This window comes from Poromitra crassiceps (assembly GCF_964638095.1).
Source record: "Poromitra crassiceps genome assembly, chromosome: 10".
NCBI lineage: Eukaryota > Metazoa > Chordata > Actinopteri > Beryciformes > Melamphaidae > Poromitra > Poromitra crassiceps.
The window spans coordinates 555,377-579,593 of record NC_139631.1 but is presented as its reverse complement, the minus strand read 5'-3'; the positions used below and the strand labels follow the sequence as shown (position 1 = coordinate 579,593).

General features: G+C 45.6%; 2 protein-coding genes across 3 annotated transcripts in view; both read left to right on the top strand.

Annotated features, from left to right (window-relative positions):
* kat6a (K(lysine) acetyltransferase 6A) overlaps positions 1-5,743 on the top strand; it is a 61,872-nt gene extending 56,129 nt beyond the window's left edge. For both annotated transcript variants that reach the window (XM_083645082.1, XM_083645081.1), the window contains exon 17: positions 52-5,743. In XM_083645082.1, coding sequence (XP_083501208.1) covers positions 52-3,404 — 3,353 coding nt within the window. In that variant the 3' untranslated portion in view covers positions 3,405-5,743. The remainder of the gene's footprint in view (positions 1-51) is intronic.
* A 951-nt stretch (positions 5,744-6,694) lies between these two features.
* On the top strand, positions 6,695-23,841 carry ap3m2 (adaptor related protein complex 3 subunit mu 2). Its single transcript, XM_083645084.1, has 9 exons — positions 6,695-6,764; positions 9,087-9,371; positions 10,667-10,838; positions 14,148-14,285; positions 15,570-15,655; positions 16,767-16,900; positions 18,962-19,169; positions 20,350-20,494; positions 21,904-23,841. The coding sequence occupies exons 2-9, from the start codon at positions 9,099-9,101 to the stop codon at positions 22,002-22,004; spliced, it is 1,257 nt and encodes a 418-aa protein (XP_083501210.1). The 5' UTR covers positions 6,695-6,764; positions 9,087-9,098; the 3' UTR covers positions 22,005-23,841.
* The last annotated feature ends 376 nt before the right edge of the window (positions 23,842-24,217 follow it).

The following is a 24,217-nucleotide window of genomic DNA, read 5'->3' as shown; positions in this document are numbered from 1 at the left end:
TGTAAACGGGCATGAATGTAACACTGGCTTGTTCTTACTTCCTCCCCTCAGAGCTAACTCCTGTGCTGAAACCTGCGGCTGTGCTGCCAGCAGCTCCTGCAGACAACCTAGCTGCCAACCCTGAAGCTCCTGTCAAGAAGAAGAAAGGCTGGCCCAAGGGCAAGAGCCGCAAACCACTGCACTGGAAGAAACGGGGCCCTGGAAGGCCACCAGGCAGTGGGCCCAACCAGCGGGCAGCTGCGGAGATCCAGGCCCAGACGGGGAACCCTCCGCCCCCCAAAATCAAGATGAAGCCCGGCCGCAAGCCCCGGAGCTGGTACCTGCAACGGGCCCAGGAGGAGGCCGAGAGGCTGGAGCAGGAGAGACAGAGGCAGCTGGGCAAAGACCCACAGCAGCCTGACAGACAGCAGACAGAAGACCGCGGCAGCAAGCGAGCGGGCAGGACCAGCACCGACAATAACAACAAACAGAAAGACTCTGACGAAGAAGACAGGTATCACCCCAAGCCAGTGGAGCAGAAGATCCCCAAGAGGCGAGGGAGACCCCCCAAGAACCCCGCCCTGCGCCAGCAGCCTCCGCCCGTCCCCAAACCACCTCCCGCCTCTGAGCCAGAGGAGGAAGAGGAGGAGGAGACGGAACGAGGCTGGGAAGAAGACAAGCCGAGCCGTCCGCCGTCCCGTCCTCTGCTGTCCCCTTCCTCCTCCTCTTCCACCTCGGGGCCGCGGGCCCCCCAGAGCCGGCCCCAGGACACGGACACGGGCGACAGGGAGGAGGAAGAGGATGAGGAGGAGAGGGAGGAGGAGTGCGCCAGCGTCGGCAGCAGCAGCAGACGGGCAGCAGCCATGCCGGGCTCAGGGAGCAGGCGCAGCGAGGACCACGACGCAGACGACGAAGGCGACGGCCACTTGGAGGACAAGAACAACAACAGCAGCAAAAAGAGAAAGAGCCAGGATTCTGAAGACGAGGACGACGATGAGGACGAGGAGGAGGAAGAGCCCGCCTCCCGCACCAGCTCTCCTCCCGTCAAAGAGGAACCCCAAGGCGGAGAGGCTTTTTTAGACCTGCAGAACGGCGTGGCCCGCGACTACGTCAGCAAGCAAGAGGACGAGGACGAGGAGGAGGAGGAGGCTGAGGAGGAAGTGCAGGAGGCCAAGTGTCGGCCCTCCTCGGCCGACCCCCAGCAGGAGGAGAGGAGGCGCAGGGAGCAGGAGGAGTCTGCAGCGGCAGCCGCGGCGGTGGAGACCGTCACGGCCATCTCTGTTCCCTCTGACCCCATGGAGATCCAGCCCCTGCACCCGGAGGACAAGGCCGTCACCCTGCTGATGGAGCCCCAGCACCCGAATCCACACTCCCACCCCCACCAGCACCCTGAGTTCAAAGAGGAGCTGAGCCACCACCACACGCACCACCCCCACCACCACTCCAATGAGCTGGACCTGGAGACCGTGCAGGCCGTCCAGTCCCTGACACAGGGGGAAGCCCAGGACGAAGAGGCTGAGCCCCACCCGCACCACGGAGCCTACCAGGACTGTGAGGAGACCCTAGCTGCATGCCGCACCCTGCAGAGCTACAGCCACACAGGGGAGGCCGAGGAGGAGGCCCTGGCATTGGTGGAGGAGTGCGGGGCCTCCCAACACAGCAGTCCTCTCCCCAATCCCCCCATGCCACCCCTACCCAGCCAATCGGTTCGCTCGGTTAACAGCCCGGGGCTGCCACCCGGCATGATGGACACAACACCAGCAGGGCAGAGGGGTGGGACACCCGGACCCACTGGTGCAGGGGGCAGCGGGGGAGGCGGGGGCGGGTACACCCAGATCACCCCTGAGCACCCCAGTTCTCTGTCTGCGCCCTCCCAGCAGAACATGGAGACGTCGCCAATGATGGATGTGCCATCAGTGTCGGACCACTCTCAGCAGGTGGTAGACAGCGGCTTCAGCGACCTAGGCAGCATCGAGAGCACTACAGAGAACTACGACAACCCCAGCAGCTACGACTCCACAATGGGCGGAGGGGGCAATGGAACAGGGAACGGAGGGGGCATGTCCGCCGCCGTAGTGGCAGGGGCTGCCCCGGGTTCTTCATCGGTAGCCTCCTCATCCTCCAGCTCGGCCACCCCATCCTCCTCCCAGGCAAACACCTGCTCCTTCGTCCCGGCCCCTGGCCTCACGTCTTCCACGGGCACCGTGGGATCCCAGCTAGCCATGGGCAGCTGTAGCCTCATCCAACAAACAGGACCCGGGCATAACAGTGGCCCGGGTGGCAGTAACGGTGGCAGCGCCGTGCCCCAACCCCCACCGCGTCCACCCCCGTCCAACACCCCCGGCTGTGGCATCAAGTCACCCCAGAGCTGCGGGGTGATCGAGAGGCCGCCCAGCACCAACCAGCAACAACAACAGCAGCAGCAGCAGCAACCCCAAAAGAAGGTTCCCCAGCAGCCTCCTCAGCAGCAGCAGGCGCCCAACTCTCAGCCTCCACCCTCCGCCCCGCCACCTCACCCAACACCCCAACAACAGCAACAGCTGTCCCAGTGCAGCATGGGCAACGGCTTTGCCTCCACACCCATGATCATGGAGATCCCCGAGAGCGGAGGCGGAGGAGGGGGCCGCAGTCTGTACGAGCGCATGGGCCAGGACTTCGGCACGGGGGGCTACCCCCAGCCCTCGGCCACCTTTAGCCTGGCCAAACTTCAGCAGCTAACCAACACCATCATGGACCCGCACGCCATGCCCTACTCCCACTCAGCCGCGGTCACCTACGCCAGCAGCGTGTCTCTGTCCAACCCCGGGCTGGCCCAGCTGGCCCCCTCGCCCCACTCTCAGGGCCAGCCCACCATGACCCCTCCTCCCAACCTAGGCTCTGGCTCTATGAACCTGGGCTCCCTGCAGCTGCAGTGCAACATGCCCACCGCCAACATCGGCCTGGCTCCCCCGCACACCCAGCGGCTGCAGGGCCAGATGGCCACGGTGAAAGGCCACATCTCCATCCGCTCCAAAGCCACCCAGCAGCTGGCGCCGGCGCCGCACCAGCAGCAGCTGTACGGCCGCAGCTCGGGGCCCGTGGCCATGCAGGGCACGCCGCGCACCCTGGCCGTGCAGCGCAGCATGATGCCCAACCTCATGCCCACGCCGGCAGCGTACAACTCCATGAACATGACCCCACTCAACGCCATGTCGGCCGGCTACCGCATGCCCCAGCCCATGATGAACAGCGGCTACCACGGCAACCCCCCTTACATGAACCAGCCCGCCCAGTACCCCATGCAGATGCAGATGGGCATGATGGGAGGACAGGGTTACCCGCAGCAGCCTATGCAGCCCAATCACCATGGCAACATGATGTATACCGGCCCCTCCCACCACAGCTACGCCGGCGTCCCCAAACAGTCGCCTTATATGAGCAGATGAGCAGCAGAGAACTAAGGCAGGGAGGCACGGGGGCCGGAGCTGACACTCGCTGCACTCTAAATGTCCATTACTCCTATTCACCCTCTCCAACGCCACAGCAGGCACAGAGAGAGGAGAGAGAGAGAGAGGGTCTTTGGGTTTCCTGTTTTTCTATGTTGTCATTTTGTCCCGTTTAGCTGGACTCGTTCCCCCTCCCCTCCCAGCTGGCTGCGTGCGGGAGCGAACCGGCAGGATGTAGAGGGGTTGGGGGGTGAGCGGGGGGGGGGGGTGTACATGGCCGTGCTCCGGGCCAGGCCGACACACTCCTCTCTGACACGGTTTCACACAGGCCCAAGAGTCTCCTCCGCCTCCCACATGCAGGAGGAGAGCAGGGGAGGACGAGTACGACGAGGAGGATGATAAACTGAGAAAGACAGACTATACGGGGGGGACCTTACTTTCTCAAAGTGCGAAAGAAAGAAAAAAAACAATTAACTGATTATATCCAACCATGCACACAATCTTTTAATTGACATAGGAAGCCTTACCTTAAAAAAGAGACAATGAAACATTGTAGGTGGACTATTGTTTTGTTTTTGTTAAACATGATGTTGAATCTTTATTTTTGTTGTTTCTGTTGACCGTTTTGAAATACTTGTGTGCAGTCCGACCTCTTATATGCTTTGGTCTTTATATGTGTGACATTCTGGAACGGTGATTCGCCCTCTTGCTCTCTCAGAAAGACACAGCATCTCCGTGGCCCCTCGGTCAAGAGGCTTTTTACCTACTTCTAGATAAGCATAGGAGCCGGGCCCTCAGCTTTGAAGTTGAGCCGTCTCCAGAGTCTCTGTCTTCCCAGCTGGAGGGTGTTGTATCGGACACAGTAAAGACACAGAGGTGAGCGTCACTGTCAATATAGTATGTCCATAAATAAAACGAGTAGCATTTCTTTTTTTTTCCAGTATGCAGTCGCACTCAAAAACGTTTAGATGTAAATATTCTGGTACTTCCCCAATATCCAGTGGCACACACGCACTGGCTAGCTGTCGCCGCCCGGTGGCTGGCTCAGGAAAGTGCAACACATAACTGTTTATGTCCCACACTCCACTGACAAGAGGTATACAATGTCGAGCCTTTTTAGCAGTTTAGGGAATGCGGCAGGAGCGGTGGAATTTCCATTTAACTGCTTTAAGGAAAGTCAGCTAACTATAGCTGACCCATCCCTTCTTTATTAAGTGTTAATGACCCAAAGAGGTCAAGGAGTCTGCTTTTGAATGGTATTTTCTGTTGAAACTGGTATTTTTTTTTTACTTTTGTGTAAAAGTCTGCACTCCCATTCATCGGCTAGAGATACGGCAATGGACAGTTGGCCTTTACGAAAGGTGTGCCTAAAATGCCTGATCTAGTGCATGGTGTTGGCCCTCACAGCGACACACAGCTCACACAGACGCGGGGTCGGAGGTGAGCGTGTGACATCCTGTCTGTTATGGCGTTCAAGCGGCAGGGGTGAAGAGGTTGACCCTGTCGCTCCCGTGTACCAGTATTCAAAGTCAAAAGAGTCACAGACCTGACCTTGCATATTTTATTTGTGTGTATTGTTCTGTTCTGTACCTTTTTTTTGTTTTTGTTTTCTTTTCTGAATTTTATCAGACTGGGCAGCTTTCTTTTATGACACAAGCTGACTCTTTTTGACTTTAGAAAAACTATTGTAGAGAAAATGTTTTTTCTATAATATAAAAAGGAAATTCTGACATTGATATTGGTACTGTCATCTTTTTCACTTCTGTTTCAGGAAAAAAACTGCATATTTTTTAGCTCGACTTCTTGGGTAATAATTACTAAGAAATTCAAAACTAAAAAAATACCACTCACTTTTAGTGACTTTAAGATGCCTTTAACCTCTCCATTCCATCTCATCTCTAGAGTTTTTCTATCTTTGTGTAGTATATTAATGCTATTTTAAATGAAAGGACAAAACAAATATCTAAAGGTCACTTAGCATTCTTTTCTTTCGTTCTTTTTTTAATTTTAATTTTTTACTTTTGTGTGTGTATAGGATGACTTCCTTACATTTAAGAGGCATGTAAAAATGAGCTCAGTATATTTCTGTCTGTTTATATCGCTTCCCTTTTTGTATCCTTTGTAATTGTACATGGTGCGTTGTATGCTAAGAGAGAACGCAAAATAATGAGAGGTGAGACGGCTGGGCGCGCAGTGAAGGTTGATTTGCGCTCGGCGGCCTCGACTCTACTTTGTCCCTGTATGTATTTCCATTTATTCGTTCTTTTCTTTCTTAGCAAGTACTTTCAAAGAACTCTGTACATTTTAACATAAAACGAAAATAAATTATGTTGAGCCATTCATGTTTCACGAGGCTTTTTAAGGTTGCAACTGATTTACTTGTACAATTGTTTGCACTCGTCATGATCTCGGTCCACTCTTAACAAGAGGTACTCACACAAATGATCTTATGCTCACAACCTTGAACATCATATACTGTATGCCCAAGGTATATGATTTACAGCACTGCAGTGTTTAGTTTACAGATGATGGAGAGATGACTGTAATAAAACACAATTCCATAATGGAAAGCTTATTTAAATAGACGTGGGCCATTGAAAGTGCTTGAATTTATAGATTTTGTGCAAGAAAGAATGGACTTTATTATTAGTAAATAGGTTTAACAGCAGCACAGTTGACAAGTGTTCACACATTCAAGTCTCTCTTTAATTGTTGTCTGTGAGCTTCTGTAAAGCCTGCTAGTTCTCGTAAAAATGATCTGTGTAGTTATTAACCTTGATCTGTGTCTCAAACTATGCTGTTAGGTCCTTGAATTTGAGGGAATTTGTTGTGCCTGGAAAGTCATTGAAAAGTCCTTGAATTTGATGAAGGTGGGAACCCTGGAAAAGGTATGAAAAAAGTATATTTGGCTAATAGCCTATACATATATTACAAATGTATACACAAACCATTGCAGACTTTTCCTTTCTGATCATTGCACAGATACATAAACATCTGCTTGTAGCTATTTTGTATCAATGGACAGGAGCTACACAACATGAAATCTGATACTGGAAACAAAATGTCAGACCAACTTACATGTTAAGGCCAATCAACGCGCAGCTTTTCTGGTGTTTACTGCTAGCTGTCCAATCACAGCGAAGCCCTGAGCTGAAACGAGCCACTAACTTCCGTATCGCAGACCAATGGCTATATTAAGTGGGCGGGATTGTTCGGCTCTCTCTGGCTTCTGATTGGTTCGCTCTTGTGTCAGTTACACGTCAGACTCTGCTTCTAACGGGAAGGAGGAAGGAACGACTGCTCCTAAATCTTTCATTGAGAAAAGGCGAAAGGCGAGACGAAAGCAAAATTTAGTCTTCGGTGAGTGGTTGATACTTTATAAGTAAATATAATATCAAGTTATTCATTTTAAATGGGTATAATGTGGTTGTTGACGTATTTTCCATCCTCGTCTTACCACCGTATGACTGGCTTTTCCGCTGTCACAAGACTACTGTGTGTGAGGGAGCAGGGAGGAGGGTTTGATGTTGCCTCCAGCTAACGTTATGCTCCTGGATGGAGACTGAGGCCTTTGTGGCCTTGTGATAAAGCTAGCTAACGTTACTAGTGAAATGTTTAAGAACAGCCTTATTATGTAAATGCATTTCTTTAGGTTCGCGTCGGGACCGAACATGATAGCTTTGCCGCATATTTAATGAATACACCGGTGTCACCTTTCCCCACCCACCATAAGTCACATAGGCTACTAACGTTACTGTATGCGAGTATTGGAGGATAAAGTAACTTAGCTAGATGTGTGTGGTGTTGCCTGTTAAATTTGCCAGGTAAAACAACCACTCCCATCCCATTCCTTGGTACTACTGAGGTAAGAACTCTGGCAGCCTCAATACACAAGTGGCACGTCAACCCCCTTAAAAAGGGGGAAATAAAAAGGGAATTAACATAAAATGTCTCTTGTTTATCGTCACAGTTACGTTATAGCCCATATAATATGCCTCAATATACCTTAGCTTTTCTGCATTCAGGGGCCATCCTTTAATAACGCATAACGTTACATGAATTTGAGTGCTGCTGGTAGCAGCACTCAAATTGGTATGATGTTTTTGCATGTAGGCTACTCTTATACAAATTAAGCAAGTATACATTCAATTGTCACATTGTCAATATAGTTTGGCATGCTGTCTATCCATAAAATACAGCACAGCATGGCTAAGCAGCACCCCTTTCTCCATACTGAGATAAGCACACTGACCAGTCTTTGTGCTTCATCTATTCTAGAGTAGAGCATAAAACTCTTTCAGCACCAAGAAAGCGTGTGAGGGGAGAGCGTCTGTTCAATTGTCTACTTTTCTTGGATTGCATGCAAGTCTTTTCTTTTGTCCTCCTAATAGTGATAAAGGCCAAGACAGGACTGGGTTGGACTTTTCAAAGTTCAGACCTTGTTCAAAGAACAAGCCAATGAGAGGACTTGACTTTGTTGTTCACACACTCACTAACACATATGAAATGTTCACATATACATAAAGCACTGTAGTCACATACACATAAACACTTCCTCATAGAGATGCACGATTTAAGCGTCATCGGTATCGGCCGATAAAGGCTTTAAAATGCTCGATGCCATGTCCCTGGTGCGTGTGCAGTGTGATGTCATCACGTATCTAAGTTGCGTCGAGCTTGAAAGACTGCAACAACATGACTGCGCTGTGTGGATGTTTTTTAAAGTGTCGGAAACAGATACCAAGGTTGCTACAGGAGAGACTGAAATTAGATGGAGAAAAATCCACGCATATATTGGCATTGGCAATCGGCCAAAAGATTTGAAAATTGAAAATATTGGATATCTGCACACAGAAAAATCCAATATCCTGCATGTAATATATACGCTATTTGCATTCACTGAATGATAATTGAATAAGCCTTAGCCTACTCTATCTTCCTGCAGTCCTTGCAACAGTACATACCTACAATGCAGGACATTTGTAATTGATTAAGCCCTTGTTTGCTAGGGTTAATTGTGAGTGGTATAATCTTTCATGTTAATTGTGGTCATGTTTAGTACATTAACAACCTGTATGTAATTTGGTTCTTTTCTCTCAACTACTACTACTACTACTACTACTACTACTACTACTACTACTACTTGATTCTTAATTCTTCATTAGGAACTAAACTGTGCAATACTGAACAATTAAAGGACTATATTGCAACTCCCTGCGAAGCTCTACAAAAAACTATAAATCAGTGAACTAATATCTCTGTCTTTATCTTAATAGACCCTTCTCACGGGGGCCATTTTGTGTCGAAAAGGCAGGGTAAACACAGGTGCAAGCAAAACACTAATGAGGGTTTCAAACTTCGATCATTGGAATTTGGAAACCCACATTAGTGTTTTGCTTGCACCTGTGTTTATTCTGCCTTTTCGACACAAAATGGCCCCCGTGAAAAGGGTCTATTAAATGCTCATAAGAGCATGAATGAACCAAGGCAGAACTAGTGTTTGTAGATTTTGATTTCCAAATATTTGTTCATTATTATAAATATATCTTGATTATGTACATGTATGAGTGAAAAGCAAAGTTTGATTTGACATGACCCCTCACACAGTTGATGAGAGGCATTTTAACTTGAATAACGGAGAGTTCTGTGGATTTCTCTTTGGATCGGTGTTTGGCGTCCCAGCCTGCAGCCAAGATGATTCACAGCCTGTTCCTGGTGAACGCCTCGGGGGACATCTTCCTGGAGAAACACTGGAAGAGCGTGGTCAGCCGCTCTGTCTGCGACTACTTCTTCGAGGCCCAGGAGCGCGCCACCGAGCCGGAGAACGTCCCGCCGGTCATCCCCACGCCGCACCACTACCTCATCAGCGTGCTCCGGCATCGCATCTACTTCGTGGCCGTCATCCAGAGCGAGGTGCCGCCGCTCTTCGTAATCGAGTTCCTGCACCGGGTCGTCGACACGTTCCAGGTACTTTTTCATGTGCTCTTCTTGCTCCCGTCCAATGCCTAATTGATTGATTGTTTATTTTGTATCTGTGGTTTGAATGGAGAGGCGTGTCTTCCAATTAAGAGATGATGGTATGAAAATGTCATATCACGACAATAGTGACCAAAATTATCACGGTTATTATCAGTATTATCGCGGTATTGTTAAAATGTGCTGAAAATGATAAAAAATTACTGATATACTCACTGAAATCATTTCACCAAGTTTTATATTGAAAAGCACAAATAAAACTAGCGGCACTATACACTGTTTGCATAAACATTAAAATAATTATAGCCAATAGGATTTGGTGCAATTTGGACAATTTTAATAAACTTTGAATAAACAAGTGAACAGCGCTCTGCAGTGATAATCACGGTAATCGAACCTACACGGTTTTAATGATCATTAATATTTGAAATGGTAGTACTAACCGCCAGGAATTTTATCACGGTTCATCATTAAACCGGTAATCCTTTCATCCCTACTTCGAATTCATCCTTTATTCCTTGTTTAAAGCTATTAACTTTTGCATTGCGTAAGTTTTGTAGTGCAGAACTTTTGTCTCCCCCCTCTGGCTGCTTCTGGCAGTGAGCGTATGTCCACTGCATTCATGTGGCCGTTTCCTTTGCTCTTTGTTGTCACACAAAAAGTGGAAACGGCTCTCAATGTGTTGTTTAAACACTCTCACCAATCAAATACAGCACATCCTCTTTGTAGTGTCCACGTTGTTTCCACTTTACAACTGAAAAGCTCATGAACACACCAAGGAAGATGGAAGAACGACTTCCCAACTCAGTAAATGCAACCATCCGAGGAGCACGTGAATGCAACATGTTGTGTAGCCTACTCGGTTGCTACCGTTTTGGCTGTAAAACGGTGGATAAATTGTTTTGAGCTTCACAAAGCCTCTGTGATATGACTCGTTTTACGATTAGAATTTGATACATTCGATCCGATAATATTTGGAAAGTCTAGAAGGGCTGCACGATTGAATTATTTTATCCACATCCACATTCCAGTTAGCAGAACTTAGCCACATTGGCCGGGCAGAAGTCTCTGGTGTACATGCTCCAGGCCAGCGCGGGAATGTTGCCACAGACACTAGATTGAAATACAGAGTGTTATGTGGCACTGATTAATCAACACTGTGGGAACTCGTTTGGTAACGGCTTGAATGTAACAGACGTTGATTTATATGTAAAAGTTTTGCACGAAATGTCACCTTTGTCTTATTTCTAAAAAGCCATGTCCTCTCTGTGTGTCTGTATTATCAGGACTATTTTGGAGTGTGTACAGAGGCCGCCATCAAGGACAATGTGGTCGTGGTGTATGAGCTACTGGAGGAGATGCTGGACAACGGCTTTCCTCTGGCCACAGAGTCCAACATCCTCAAGGAGCTTATCAAACCCCCCACCATCCTCCGCACAATGGTCAACACTATCACAGGTACAGGACATCTTTCTCCACAGGCCACAGGGGCTGTAAGACAACAAGATCTTTAGAATACACTATTATTGAACCTTCAAATGATGGTTTCTTAAGTCGAGTTCACATTAGGCGCTCCGAGCCCTCGCCGAGCTGTTTTGGGGGCTCAGCGACAAACCCCCCCCATCCCTGATCAGAGGCAAATCACGTTGGCTCGGCGATCGCAAATAGGCACACGCGAGCGGAGAGCACCCCCGAGCGCTCACCCATCAGTCACAGAGCTCCCACGGATATCTAGCCTGCTTGATTGTCGTGCCATTCAAGCAGCTGCAACCAATGAAGAATGACGAGAAGCGCAAGACGGGGTGAGGAGGCCGACACACAGGCTGTCATCTGTAGCAGCGCCCTGAATCATGCATCCATCAGTCTAAACAATATTTCTACAGGAGAGTTTCCTCTGTCCTGTTTTGAACAACAGTATTTAGTTTTGCTGTGCTGCTTGAGTATCATGACAGCCTCTTTTCTCCAAACAATGTCGTTGTAGGAAGCAGCCTGGCATGGCTGATAGACCACCTGTGTTGACTGCTCTCTGTGCTGGCTGGAGAAGCAGCCTGGCACGGCTGATAGACCACCTGTGTTGACTGCTCTCTGTGCTGGCTGGAGAAGCAGCCTGGCACGGCTGATAGATCACCTGTGTTGACTGCTCTCTGTGCTGGCTGGAGAAGCAGCGCACCTCCACGCTCTCCAGCCCTCCATGAATCGGTGATAATTATGATAAGCCTGAATTCTATTATTTATTATTTAGACTGGACGGACTGTATGCCCTCTGAGCACCGGGCAAGTGGGCTGAGGAGCAAAGACGTGTTTTTGTGACAAAACGTGGTGTTTGGAGACCAGACAGACGCATCGGGGGGGGGGACTCCTCCTGGTGAAATATCTTGTAATGTGTGATCCCCTGTCACAGCTGATTACAAGACAGACAGTTGTATAGTGTGAAAGGAACAGAGACTGACGACCCGACGAGGATCTTGTAGTCTGTACGAGCCATTACCTGTCAGAGTCATTGTTGGTAGAGTAGAAATCCCCAGACTCAGCCAGAATTGAGCAGCTTTTGAGTGACGGCTGAGGTTGTTTTCCTACTCTGGAGGCAGCAAGACTGTGATAAGGCACACACATACTCAGTTGTTGTAAGTAACAGACGCTGGAATTAAATATTTGGCCTTTTATTACCAAGGGCCATGGATCATCTGCTGAATGATGTGTGAGCTGTCCTCATGTTGTTGTATAGCTGGAGATGTGTTGTGTAGGTCTGCGTGGAGAATATTTATCTTCCCAATACAGCAGGTCTTGGTCCCAGAGAGGTTGACAGTGGCAGATTTATTGCAGCAGGACCACAGAATATTTCATCTGGCTTTTTCAGTTTTTTAAAGCCCCTGCAAAACCCAAATCCAGAATAACCTTCCAACTACGTATGTCATTTAGGGTCTTATTATGTGCATAATAGTACGCATCTAAAGGTATTAGACATTAGTTTGAATCAAAATCCTAAATATTGTCATTTAGGTTTTTGTGCTGTTCTTGATGTTGGGTTTGAAGTGGGCGTGCGTATGCTCCAGACTTATTACACAATAAGCTCTACGAACCAATCAGGTTGAAGTGCCTCTACTAGGGGTGCACCGATCACGTTTTTTGCCACCGATCACCGATTGCCGATCACCTATGAGAAATATCTGCCCAACCGATCATCGACCGATCACCGATTACCGATTACCGATCACCGATCACCGATATATATATATATATATATATATATATTTATTTATTTATTTTGTAAGCACTAAGCAGCTACAGTATAGCAGTCTATTATAGAACAGTTTCCATTTTACATATAGGCCTACATTTCATGCATCAAATTGAAAGTGCAGCACATTTTCTTTTTTTTCTACATCAATATTTTATATTTTGTAGGCTAAAGGAAACCGCCAACATGATTTTTTGTGTGTGAGATAATTGGAGCACAAGACTGTGTTGAACTAAATGGCTAGTAGTAGTCCAGTTCCCTCAGTTCAGTTTATAAAAGAACAAAAATCACTCCACTTCGGGATTTCCATGTTACCAGTTCAATGCAGTTCAGTTCACTCAACAAAAATACTCAATTTTCCGGGATTTCCCTGTTACACAAGAAAAATATCTTCGACCCAAGTTAACTATTTTATCGATTAAGCTAAAGCGGCTAAAGCTAACCGGAGCTATTAACGTTAGGAGGATACACGCAAATATGGATCAAACACGGACTTAACAGCATGCAAATGACTCGGTAGGCGGGAGGACTGGAGGTAACTTCTCTGCTGAGTCTGCTGTAATCACCGGCTGATGTGTGTGATTCAAAGACGCAAGGGGTGTGTTGACAGTCTGGTGTGGTGTGTGGAGGTGAGTACACTGACGAAAGCAAAGCGTGTGCTTTGCAACACAATGATATAAACGTTAGAGCACAATATGAAAGTTAAACGATAGACATTGAAGACATGAAAATGGGCTGCCTCATGTTTCTCACGTGCAGCATGATCGGCTATGCGATCGGCGACAATAAAGAAATATCTGCAGCAGCAGATCACATATTTGAGGTCAAAATCGGCCGATACAGATTGCGTGCCGATCGATCGGTGCACCCCTAGCCTCTACCCTACAAAAAAATAAAATAAATCAGAATGTATCATGTTGTGCAGCACTGGGAGGGGGGGGGGGGCACCGGTGGCAATTGAGCAGATATGCCCACACAGTTTCTGAGCAGAGAATACTGCTTAGTCTAGATTTTGAAACCTAATTGTATATACTTGGCAACATTTTTAATCGTTCAAATTTGGCTGGGTGGTTAATAACACATGTTTCTGTGGTGTGACAAACTCAAAACACATATTTATTTTTGGCTTCCATGGGCTTTAATGTGAAAATTTCAAAGGGGATGGGGGGGGGGGGGGGGGGGGCACCGGTGGCAATTGAGCAGATATGCCCACACAGTTTCTGAGCAGAGAATACTGCTTAGTCTAGATTTTGAAACCTAATTGTATATACTTGGCAACATTTTTAATCGTTCAAATTTGGCTGGGTGGTTAATAACACATGTTTCTGTGGTGTGACAAACTCAAAACACATATTTATTTTTGGCTTCCATGGGCTTTAATGTGAAAATTTCAAAGGGGATGTGAATACATGACCCTTTGACAAAAGCCGTAGTTAACTCATGACCGCTTTAGCTGCAATTGTAATGTCCTAGAATTCAAATGTGCCTGTTATTTCATTCACACTGTGGTTTTCCTGGCTGTTTTCCAGGCAGCACCAACGTGGGTGAACAGCTCCCGACAGGCCAGCTGTCAGTGGTGCCATGGCGGCGCACCGGGGTGAAATACACCAACAACGAAGCCTATTTTGACGTGGTGGAGGAGATCGATTGTATTATTGACAAGTCAGGTACGGCTCTGCACTGAACACAAAGGCAATCTGATGGCCAATCATCATCAGACCAGTAAGACCTCCATATTGGGTATTACTTCTTGGTTAACTTATTACCATTGAGCTGTTGCTTTATTACTATAAGACAATGATACCATATCAGTTTTCCCGTATTGGTCTTTCATAAGAAATGGGCTAGTCAGTGTTGTCCATTGACATAATGGTGGATTGTGTTTAATTCCCATATTTATTGTATAATTGATAACACTGAGATTGATGATTGGACTAGCTTGGGCCGATACTCAATAATATTGAATAGTCTAAATGCTGTTTCAGCTTTTCCACTCATACAATTTTGGGAGATACACAACATTTTTTGATTACTCAGTGGAATTCATTGACAGGAAAATGGTCAAATATAAAGATTGATTGATTTATTGATTTTCTTTATTTAAGTGTCATGCTTCGAATGAAGCCCAGCCCACATGGGCTTACAGGACACTTTTACTGTTCATCATTTAAACAAACAATGATCAAAACATAAAACCAACAGAAACACCCAGAATACATACAGTAAAATTGTACAGCATGAAAACCACCACCTGAACCTACTTAAAGAGCTGTGCTTGCCTTCTATTCCAGGCCCTAGAGATAAAGTTAGCAGTCTTAAATACCTCAGTCTTAAACAACCACTCCAACTTCTGGCCATCATCTGCCCAGAAGAGCTCAGGTCTTTGCTTTTGCATTTCGTCAAATAAGGAAATCCTCAAATCATCATATAAAGTACAATAAAACATGAAATGAAACTCATTTTCAACATCCTTTAGATCACAGACATTGCATATCCTGTTCTCTTCTGGTATAGCTGTGAACTAGCCTAGGTAAACCCAGCCCCCACGTGACCTGCTCTCTCAGTTCCCAGTCACTAGCGTCACTTGTGACTGTAAGCAGGGTGAGCCTGAGAGCAGGTCACTGGGGGCTGGGTTTACCCAGGCTAGCTGTGAACCGCCCTACTTCAATGGCAAGAGGCAGGATACCAATTCTCAGCTGAGCACATAAAGACCTCTGGTTTCTATAAAGATATTGAATATTGGCACAAAATATGAGTACGGTAGGTTAAAAAAATCTACAAAAATATCAATATCAGCCTTCCCAGCACAATACTAATATACCGATTATTAATAATATATTACTGTTGTAGTAGATAGTATTATTATGTGGTTATTACCAATTATTATTATTATTACACATAAAAAATATATCTAAGAATTTGCCACGTTCCCCCCCCCTCTCATCCATCAGGCTCCACGATCACAGCAGAGATCCAGGGAGTGATTGATGCCTGTGTGAAACTGACTGGCATGCCTGACCTCACTCTCTCATTTATGGTGAGTTTCTCAGGATTTAGTCTCCATTTTCTGCTTCCAGAAATATCAACAAGTGCGCCAGAACCTTTTCTGTGTTGGAGCATCTTCATTATTGGAGTGGCATGTGTGCATCTATATAAAATAAACGTAAAGGGATAGTTTGGTTTGTTTGAAGTAGGGTCCTATGAGGTACTTGCATTTCAGCTAAAAACAGGGTGTAAATGACATTTTTTCAAGTCAACTCGGCATCTCAGGGCTTGTGGAGACTTTGATTATGCCAGGTGAGCAGTATGGAAGCATTTTATGTATTTTTTCTGTTCTTTTTTACGAGTGCTTTACCAAGTGTACACTGACTGTATGCAAGTACCTCATAGGACCCCACTTCAAACAAACCAAACTATCCCTTTAAGTTAGATACAGTTACTAAGTGCTGCACACTGAAGACACCGATAAGAAATGCAATCCACCAATGTAAACAGTCCTACTTGAATTAAAAACGGTTGAAAAGGAATCCGGAGTAAAATGGTTAAAAATAAATTTTATGAAACCAAACAGAGATAAAAAATAATAATAATACTCTCTGTCAGGTTGTCATAAACGCACCAGTATCAGATTTTCAAATGCACAATTGTCTTCATTGGCCAGATGCACACTCAAGGCATCCAATTGTCAGCAGACTTAATAAATAGGCATGTCCGTGTTATGATGCATATTTGTAGCTGCGGCCAGCAGCTCTATTAGTCACTCGGTTGCTTGCTTGGTCGTATGTGTTTTTAGCCTCTCGTTATCAGACTCTGATGTGTGTTGAATGCCAATGTGATTCACTTGTGCCATTAAGGCTATATTGAATGCTCCTATATCGGGGGCCGTGTTGTCACATGAATTGTGTTTTGTCACTTTACATGGCGACGCTAAGGGGAGCATTATCACAGAATTCCACTCTGGAACCTGGTTTAGCTTTTTTGCGTTTTCAGGCCACAATAATGCCGTTGTCATGTAAACAGAAGGCCCAAATGCAACAAACTAGGCCTGAGGCACTCTTGGCAAACCTAAGTGCATGACCTTTACACACTTGTATAGGGTTCATTTGACTCAGCTCTGGATCTTTCTGACTCTCTGCCCTCCTCTCCAGAACCCACGGCTGCTGGACGACGTCAGCTTCCACCCGTGCGTACGGTTCAAGCGCTGGGAGGCCGAGCGGATCCTCTCCTTCATCCCCCCTGACGGGAACTTCCGGCTGCTGTCCTACCATGTCAGCTCTCAGAAGTCAGTGCTTTCTCCTCAGCCTCTGTCCATGTCACGCTCATCAAACATGTGTGTGTTAACAGATATCAGATCTAAAATAAAGCATCATCAGTGATTTATGACATCACAGATGACATACAATCCAGTCTACTATGGCATCACTGATGTCACAATGTATCGGTGGGTATGACATCATCAATCACCACTGGCCACCCACCCGTCATCTTTTTCTTCTGTGGTGTTTTATGGCAGTTGGCATCCTTTATGTTGCATTACCGCCTCCTGGATTTATCCATCCACTGTTTCCCTACATTCTCGTCTGTGTTCGATACCGAACCTCTGGTGTACCTATATGCTGCATCTCAAATGGAAGGCTTTATCCACCACTCGTCATCATCACTCTGGCCACCACTTGATGATTACGGGGCATGACATCATCAGTGAGCGTTCTGAGCATGCTCAGTTGATGGATGTGTTTGTGTGGGTCACCACCGCCCTATTATATTAGTAAGATTATTATTATGGTATTTGTTATTCTTGGCTGGGTGAAAATGATTCAAGCTTTTAGATCTTGGAAAACAACCAAGATCTTGGTGAACAGTAGGGGTGGGGGGAAAAATCGATACACCACAGTATCGCGATATTTTGCCTGACGATATTGTATCGATATTTGGACGCCAAGTATCGATATTGCAAAAAAAAAAAAATTTTTTTTTTTTTTTTTTTTTTTTTTTTTTTTTTTGCAGGCCATGCCAGGCCACAGGGCTACTATAAACTTTAGTTCCAAGGCCAGCAGTAAACAAACGGTAGCATATTTTCATTTTGTTTTAACAGTAACAGTTTTGTCATAACAGTCATTTACAAATTCCCCAGTTACTGAATGGGCTGCACAAAATGTTTTGTGTAAGTGAAGTGAAGTTGCAAAAACTACATAAGTACCGTAAATTCCGGACTATAAGCCGCACCGGTGTATAAGCCGCACCTGCAAAGTTGACTATTTTTTTCTTATATAAGCCGCACCGGACTATAAGCCGCGGGTGTTTTAATGGTATTTTTTTTTTTTTTTTTTTTTTTTTTAATTGTGTTTTAATGTTTAATTACCATATGTAAGGGTTCATGCACAGAGGGGATTGTCGGGAAAGAGATGGCTGTTTGAGGAAGCTCCCATTTATTAACATTTCAACAAAACAACATAACACAACACCACCTGTGTTGTTATTTACAGTGCACACAGTGTCATACAGTGTGGTGAAAAGAGGGCAAGAGAGGAAATTAAAACAAGTGGATTTATAGTTAGAAAGAGTGCTAAAAAAGAGAGATTTTTTTTTTTTTTTTTTTTTTTTTTGAAAAAATCCATAGATAAGCCGCACCGTTATATAAGCCGCAGGGGCCAAAAAAGCCCAAAAAACGGGAAAAAAGGTGCGGCTTATAGTCCGGAATTTACGGTACAGTAGTCCACACACACATCCAGTTAAGGTGGACTGTAAGTAGACTCAGACTGTAACAAACAGTTCAGTTTGTCAGGTGCATGCAACTATGACATGACTTTATGAAAGTTGTTGGTCTGTCTACTTGACAATGTTGCTGCAATAAAATGGTTGAAGTCAGATGTACAGACTGAAAAATTGTTCTTATATAAACCAGATGTTGACAAAGTTTTCCTTTGGGGACATCATTTGCAGTTGAAAAAGTAAGAAATCGCAATATATCGAAATATCGCAATATTCAATATATCGCAATATCGATATATCGCAATATCGAAAATATCGCAGTATCGCAATACTATCGTATCGTGACTCAAGTATCGTTTCAGTATCGTATCGTGGGCATCTGGTGATTCCCACCCCTAGTGAACAGTGCATGGAATTTAGTCTGGTGAGCCCCACAGCCAGTAAGGAACACCCTTCAGTATGTTATTGCTTTTATACAACAGTTACCAGTGCATGTGTACTGTCTGATAAGTGTTGTCCAAAGTAGTGTACATACACAGGAATGAAAGACTCAGGAGAAATCAGATTTTGAAGTGCTGCTCCGGTGGCTTGTGTGACTGACCCGCTGTGTGTCTGCGTGCGTGTCCCGCAGCCTGGTGGCCATCCCGGTGTACGTCAAACACAACATCACCTTCCGCGAGGGGAGCTCCCAGGGCCGCTTTGACCTGACCCTGGGCCCCAAGCAGACCATGGGCAAGGGCGTGGAGTCAGTCCTGGTCAGCAGCCAGCTGCCACGAGGCGTCCTCAACACCAACCTCAACGCCTCCCAGGGGACGTACACCTTCGACCCAGTCACCAAGGTACTAGAGAGAGAGAGACACTGTGAATGTGTGCACTGTGCATGAAAAACTATAGCTAGAGGTCAGTCTTGCTACAGGGTATCTGCAGTAGAGGGTAGAGTACTGAAAATCTATACTCAAGTAAAAGTATGTATGTATGTATGTATGTATGTATGTATGTAAATGATGATGACTTTATGAATTTACCTCCTGAAAAACCCCTGCTGCCTGCATCTCTTTTTGCACAATACGGTGGGGGGGAAGTCAAGTTTCATGGACAGCGTGGTATCAAGTAGGCCTGCATGATGGGAGGGGGGGGGATTCAATTGCAATATATTTTGTTTCGGTGATATATATATTGCCATATATTTATATATATGGCAATAATATATATATATATTATATATATATATATATATATATATATATATATATATATATATATATATATATATATATATATATATTGCCATATCAATGAATAGCTCTATCAAGCCTTGCCCCATCACTTACTACGTCAGTTTCTTGAGATGGCCTACAGGGCCTACAGGGCAGTACACCAGACAGCCCCCCAGTACATACAATATATGGTCAGGCTCCAAATCTCTCACCGTTCCCTCCGCTCCTCCACCAGTGCAGGACACCTCGCCCCTCCTCCACTACGGGGGCTCAAAAGTCGCTCATCCCGTTCGCGACTCTTCTCGTCCCTGGCACCTCAATGGTGGAACGAGCTTCCACCTTCGGTCAGGACGGCCGAATCATTGCCGATCTTTCGGAAAAGACTAAAGACTCACCTTTTCAGGCTCCATCTGGGCCCTTCTTGAACTAACTTCTTTCTCTCTTAAAAAAAAAAAAAAAAAAAAACTACTAACCTAAACTAAACTTGTACCACTGTTCCTTCAAAAGTTGTAGTTGTCATAGACTGTGTTGCATAGTTGATTGCTCTATTGCTGACAAAAATGTGATATTGTAAGTCGCTTTGGATAAAAGCGTCTGCCAAATGACGTAATGTAATGTAATGTAATGGCCTCTAGTTACCCGGCTGGGCGGTGTTTGGACCTTCGGGCCAATCACGGTGCTTAAACAGGGCAAACTCCACTCAACTCAACGCAGAGCAACTTTAACCCTCCCCCCCCCCCCCCCCCCCCCCCTGTGGAAAACCCTGCAGATGGCTCATGTTGATATCTTGTGTTTGGGCTAGATGTTGACATGGGAGGTTGGGAAGATCAACCCCCAGAAGCTCCCCAGTCTGAAGGGCTCCATGAGCCTGCAGGCCGGGGCCTCCAAACCCGACGAGAACCCCTCCATCAACATCCAGTTCAAGATCCAACAGATGGCCATCTCAGGTACACACACACACACACACACACACACACACACACACACACACAGATATAGAGTACCGCAGGAATGAGCTGGAAGTAGCAAATCGCTGCCATGTTGGTTCGTAAGGAGAAAAGGCTATGGGATTTTAGTATGGAGATTTTGGTTAAATGCATGAAATAAGGTCTGTGGTTAACACAAGCTTATGGGAGTTGAAATTTGTGTTCAGCAGGATAATCTTAACAAATGAGGACCACTTTTATGACATTTTGAAGTGTACCTACCGGTAAATGTGTTTTTTTTACACGATATTCAGAAAATGCTTCAAAAGTCATAAAAGTGGTCCTCGTTTGTGAAGATGATCCTGCTGAACACAAATTTCCACTCCCATAAACTTGTGTTAACCACAGACCTTATTTCATGCATTTAACCTAAATCCCCATTCTAAAATCCCATTCACTTTTCCCCTTACGAACCAACATGGCAGCGATTTCTGGGTAAGCCTACAGAAATGTCATCTCTGCGGTACTCTATACAGCACACATTTAACCCCCCCCCCCCTTCCCGTCAGAGCAGAGCGCTTTCTAAAGTTGAGAAATGTTCAACTTGGGAATGGGATTTGTATCATGAATTCAATTATTTGGAGTGAATGTGAGAAAGGTAGAAAGGAATGAGAAGGTGCAGTCAGTGATCCACAAACCTCCCCATACAAGAGTGGCTTGATTTCTGGAAAAGCCGTGCAGTCTCACACTGTTTCACGAACAGTGGCTTTCTTTTCCACCTTTGTCACATTTTAGAAACACTATGGAAGACCGGCTTGTTCAAGTCCATGCTTACACACACACACACACACACACACACACACACACACACACACACACACACACACACACACACACACACACACACACAGTCACACAGTCACACAGCATACCAGATTCTTCCTTTTCACATGTTGACATGTAAACTGGCCCCCAAGCCTCTCTCACACACCAGCAGCTTTCATCACATTGCCTGCTCAGCTGACATCCACCTGACAGCCCCATTTGGTGAGCACAGTGTCACCGCTACCATTAGATGGCGCCATATACAACAAATACTCCACACATGAAATCAATCAGAGTGGCAAATTCTATTTTATTTTTCTTCTAGCACTGATCGGTTTTGATACACAGGAGTACGCATTTTAGATCGTTGTCGACCCACTGTGATTTCACATTTGTTGTTGTAAAAAATAGAATACAAGAAAAACGATGGAATTTTCAAATGGAAGTTCAACAAACTATTTCAAATAAATATCTGGAAGGTTCCTCATTAATAAACCCACTGACATTGCATCCAAGTCAGACCCGCTCACCCGTTGAATAGCACAGGTGACATGCACATCAGATGCTTTGTATTGGTACCTGACTGTTGTGTCCTCCTTCCACAGGGCTGAAGGTGAACCGCCTGGATATGTACGGTGAGAAGTATAAACCTTTCAAAGGCATCAAGTACATGACCAAGGCCGGCAAGTTCCAGGTCCGGACATAGAAGCTTACCGCTCTGTGGCCACCGGACCAAACCACTACAAGACCGATGGGGGGGGGGGACAGAGGTGGAAGCGGGAGGAGTTGATACATTCCCTGTATATATGCATTTCAGGATTTACCCACACAAATTGGAGGCTCCTCTGTAGCAGTTAAGAATGGACCCTTGCACACAAAAACCTCTATTGAAGTAAAAGAGTCTAATATACAGTATACAGGTTAGAGCTTGACTAAAAGAGCTACCCCAGTTTGATCCGAACCCAATACATTTCCATTTCCGTCCAGGGCATAGAGCTTTTTGTGAGGCCAAACCCAACTAAAAGCCCAATGTTTCTAATACATTTCTAGTGGCATAATGCTGATAACAGTATTGTTCAGCAGACATTTGTAATTTTCCTGAGCCCAACCCCAAAGCCAAGCAATTAGTGGAAAAAGTTCATCTCAGCTCCCATCAAGTTCAGTCATACATTTCAGGCTCGAAGAGAAATAGGCGACAGGCACAATCACATACTGTAACTGTGTTTCAGCTTTTGTTACAAGCTGTGCAGCTTTTTACATGATGTCTCATCGTCCTTGTTGGGTTTCTCTTGAGAGATGTGTGCACGTGACAGTTACTTGCACTCTGAACTACGGATGCCCAAATATCGATATGGGGCAAATAGTAGGTCAAAATACCTGCCAACATTAGGCTGTGAAAAAGGGAGATTTTCTCGAGCATCGACAAATACACTCGCCAAATTTGGCCTAAAATCTGAGCATTTAGTCCACTTCCCGGTTTTTAAACTATAAGTCTGCTACAGTCTCTGAAAGACAGTAAACCTGTTGACATCTGTTTTGAGATTAATGGGAGAAATGACCAATCGGGAGCACAGCGGGAGAAAGTGTTCAAAATAGGGAGGCTCTCACAAAAATCGAGAGTGCTGACAGGGTTGATACCATGAGCGAAGTCGTGTCAGAAATCAATGTAGAGCAACTTGATTGTCCGTGTTTTTCCACACATATAAGGATGTTAAAGCTCTGTAGAAAAGGTCATCGACTGGAATTATATCACAGCCATTTCCCCCAGTGACTCCAAACTCCATGGTGAACTCCATACAGTTCTGAATTGGTACTGGCAGTAAGGCTCCTGCTGCGCCATGTTGAAAAAGGCAGATGTGAAACTTGTAAAATGAAGGTATGAAGAATGAGCATTGTCAATTAATTTTTACAGCCCATACTCCTGAATGTCTTCCCTGTGCTCCATGAGGAGAAAAAGTCCCCACGAAATGGCCGTTTCCCTAGTCCCAGCTTCACACCCCCTCTGCAGAGTCTGATCCCCAGCTTTCCCTCTCCACTGTTCCAGCACTCATCTGTTTTCTGTTTACATTCCTCTCTGTTCTATTCTCGTCCTCCTTCTTTTCTGCTTCCAATAATTTGATGACTTTGTCAGAAGCACTGGAGCCAGCGTGCCGGCACATGAGAATGTGACACTGAAGGAAGCCGTCCTCTTAAATCGTGCACTACCACATCTGCTGGTGCTAACATTTCCTTTTGACGCAACTCAAACGGTTGTAGTTACTGAAGCTCAAGCTAAGTGCGCTAGCTATTGTTGTGTTGATTCCTTGAAACATTTCAGGTAGAAGTCTACCTATTTTGAGTTATTTCAATCACTTTGATTATTTATTAGTTGTGTGACATATGATGATAACTGAATTGTGATCCAACTTCCGAAGCACCATGCCTTGTATACTGTAGTGCCCTTTCCTGCATACTGTCATTAAATACTGTAATGCTTTAAAATGAACTCTACAAATGCTTGTATTTGGCCCCGTTATGAACCATAATATCAACCATGTCCTTCCATTAGAATATACACAGCAATCTTTTGGGCAATTTTGATGGCAGCCATCCCAAGGGATTTGCCTCAGTGATTTTTGTTTTAATCAAATAGGAACATGTAGCCAGGAAAAGTTTGACTCGTTTTTTTGATTCTGTCAGTTTGTTACCGCTCTCTCAAAAATGTTGTCAGTGCATCACCACCTTAGGCCGGACATATATATGCTTTTGTACTTGCATTCCTGTGCGTATTCCTCGTTCATTTGGCGCATTGGTCGTGCACGTCTTATCCCAATTAACGCTACATGTACAGATACGCTCCAAACGGAGGCAGGATATGTGAGGCAGCCATCATGCACACATGAACACATAGTTAAAGGATGGCTTTACCAGTAATCAACT

What these genes read in the sequence shown, in the direction of transcription:
- ap3m2 (XM_083645084.1), top strand. Translation starts at nt 9,099, where the DNA reads ATGATTCACAGCCTGTTCCTGGTGAACGCCTCGGGGGACATCTTCCTG. An exon ending in GGGTCGTCGACACGTTCCAG is followed by an intron (nt 9,372 to 10,666) that starts GTACTTTTTCAT and finishes CTGTATTATCAG; the next exon opens with GACTATTTTGGAGTGTGTAC. An exon ending in ACCTCACTCTCTCATTTATG is followed by an intron (nt 15,656 to 16,766) that starts GTGAGTTTCTCA and finishes CCTCCTCTCCAG; the next exon opens with AACCCACGGCTGCTGGACGA.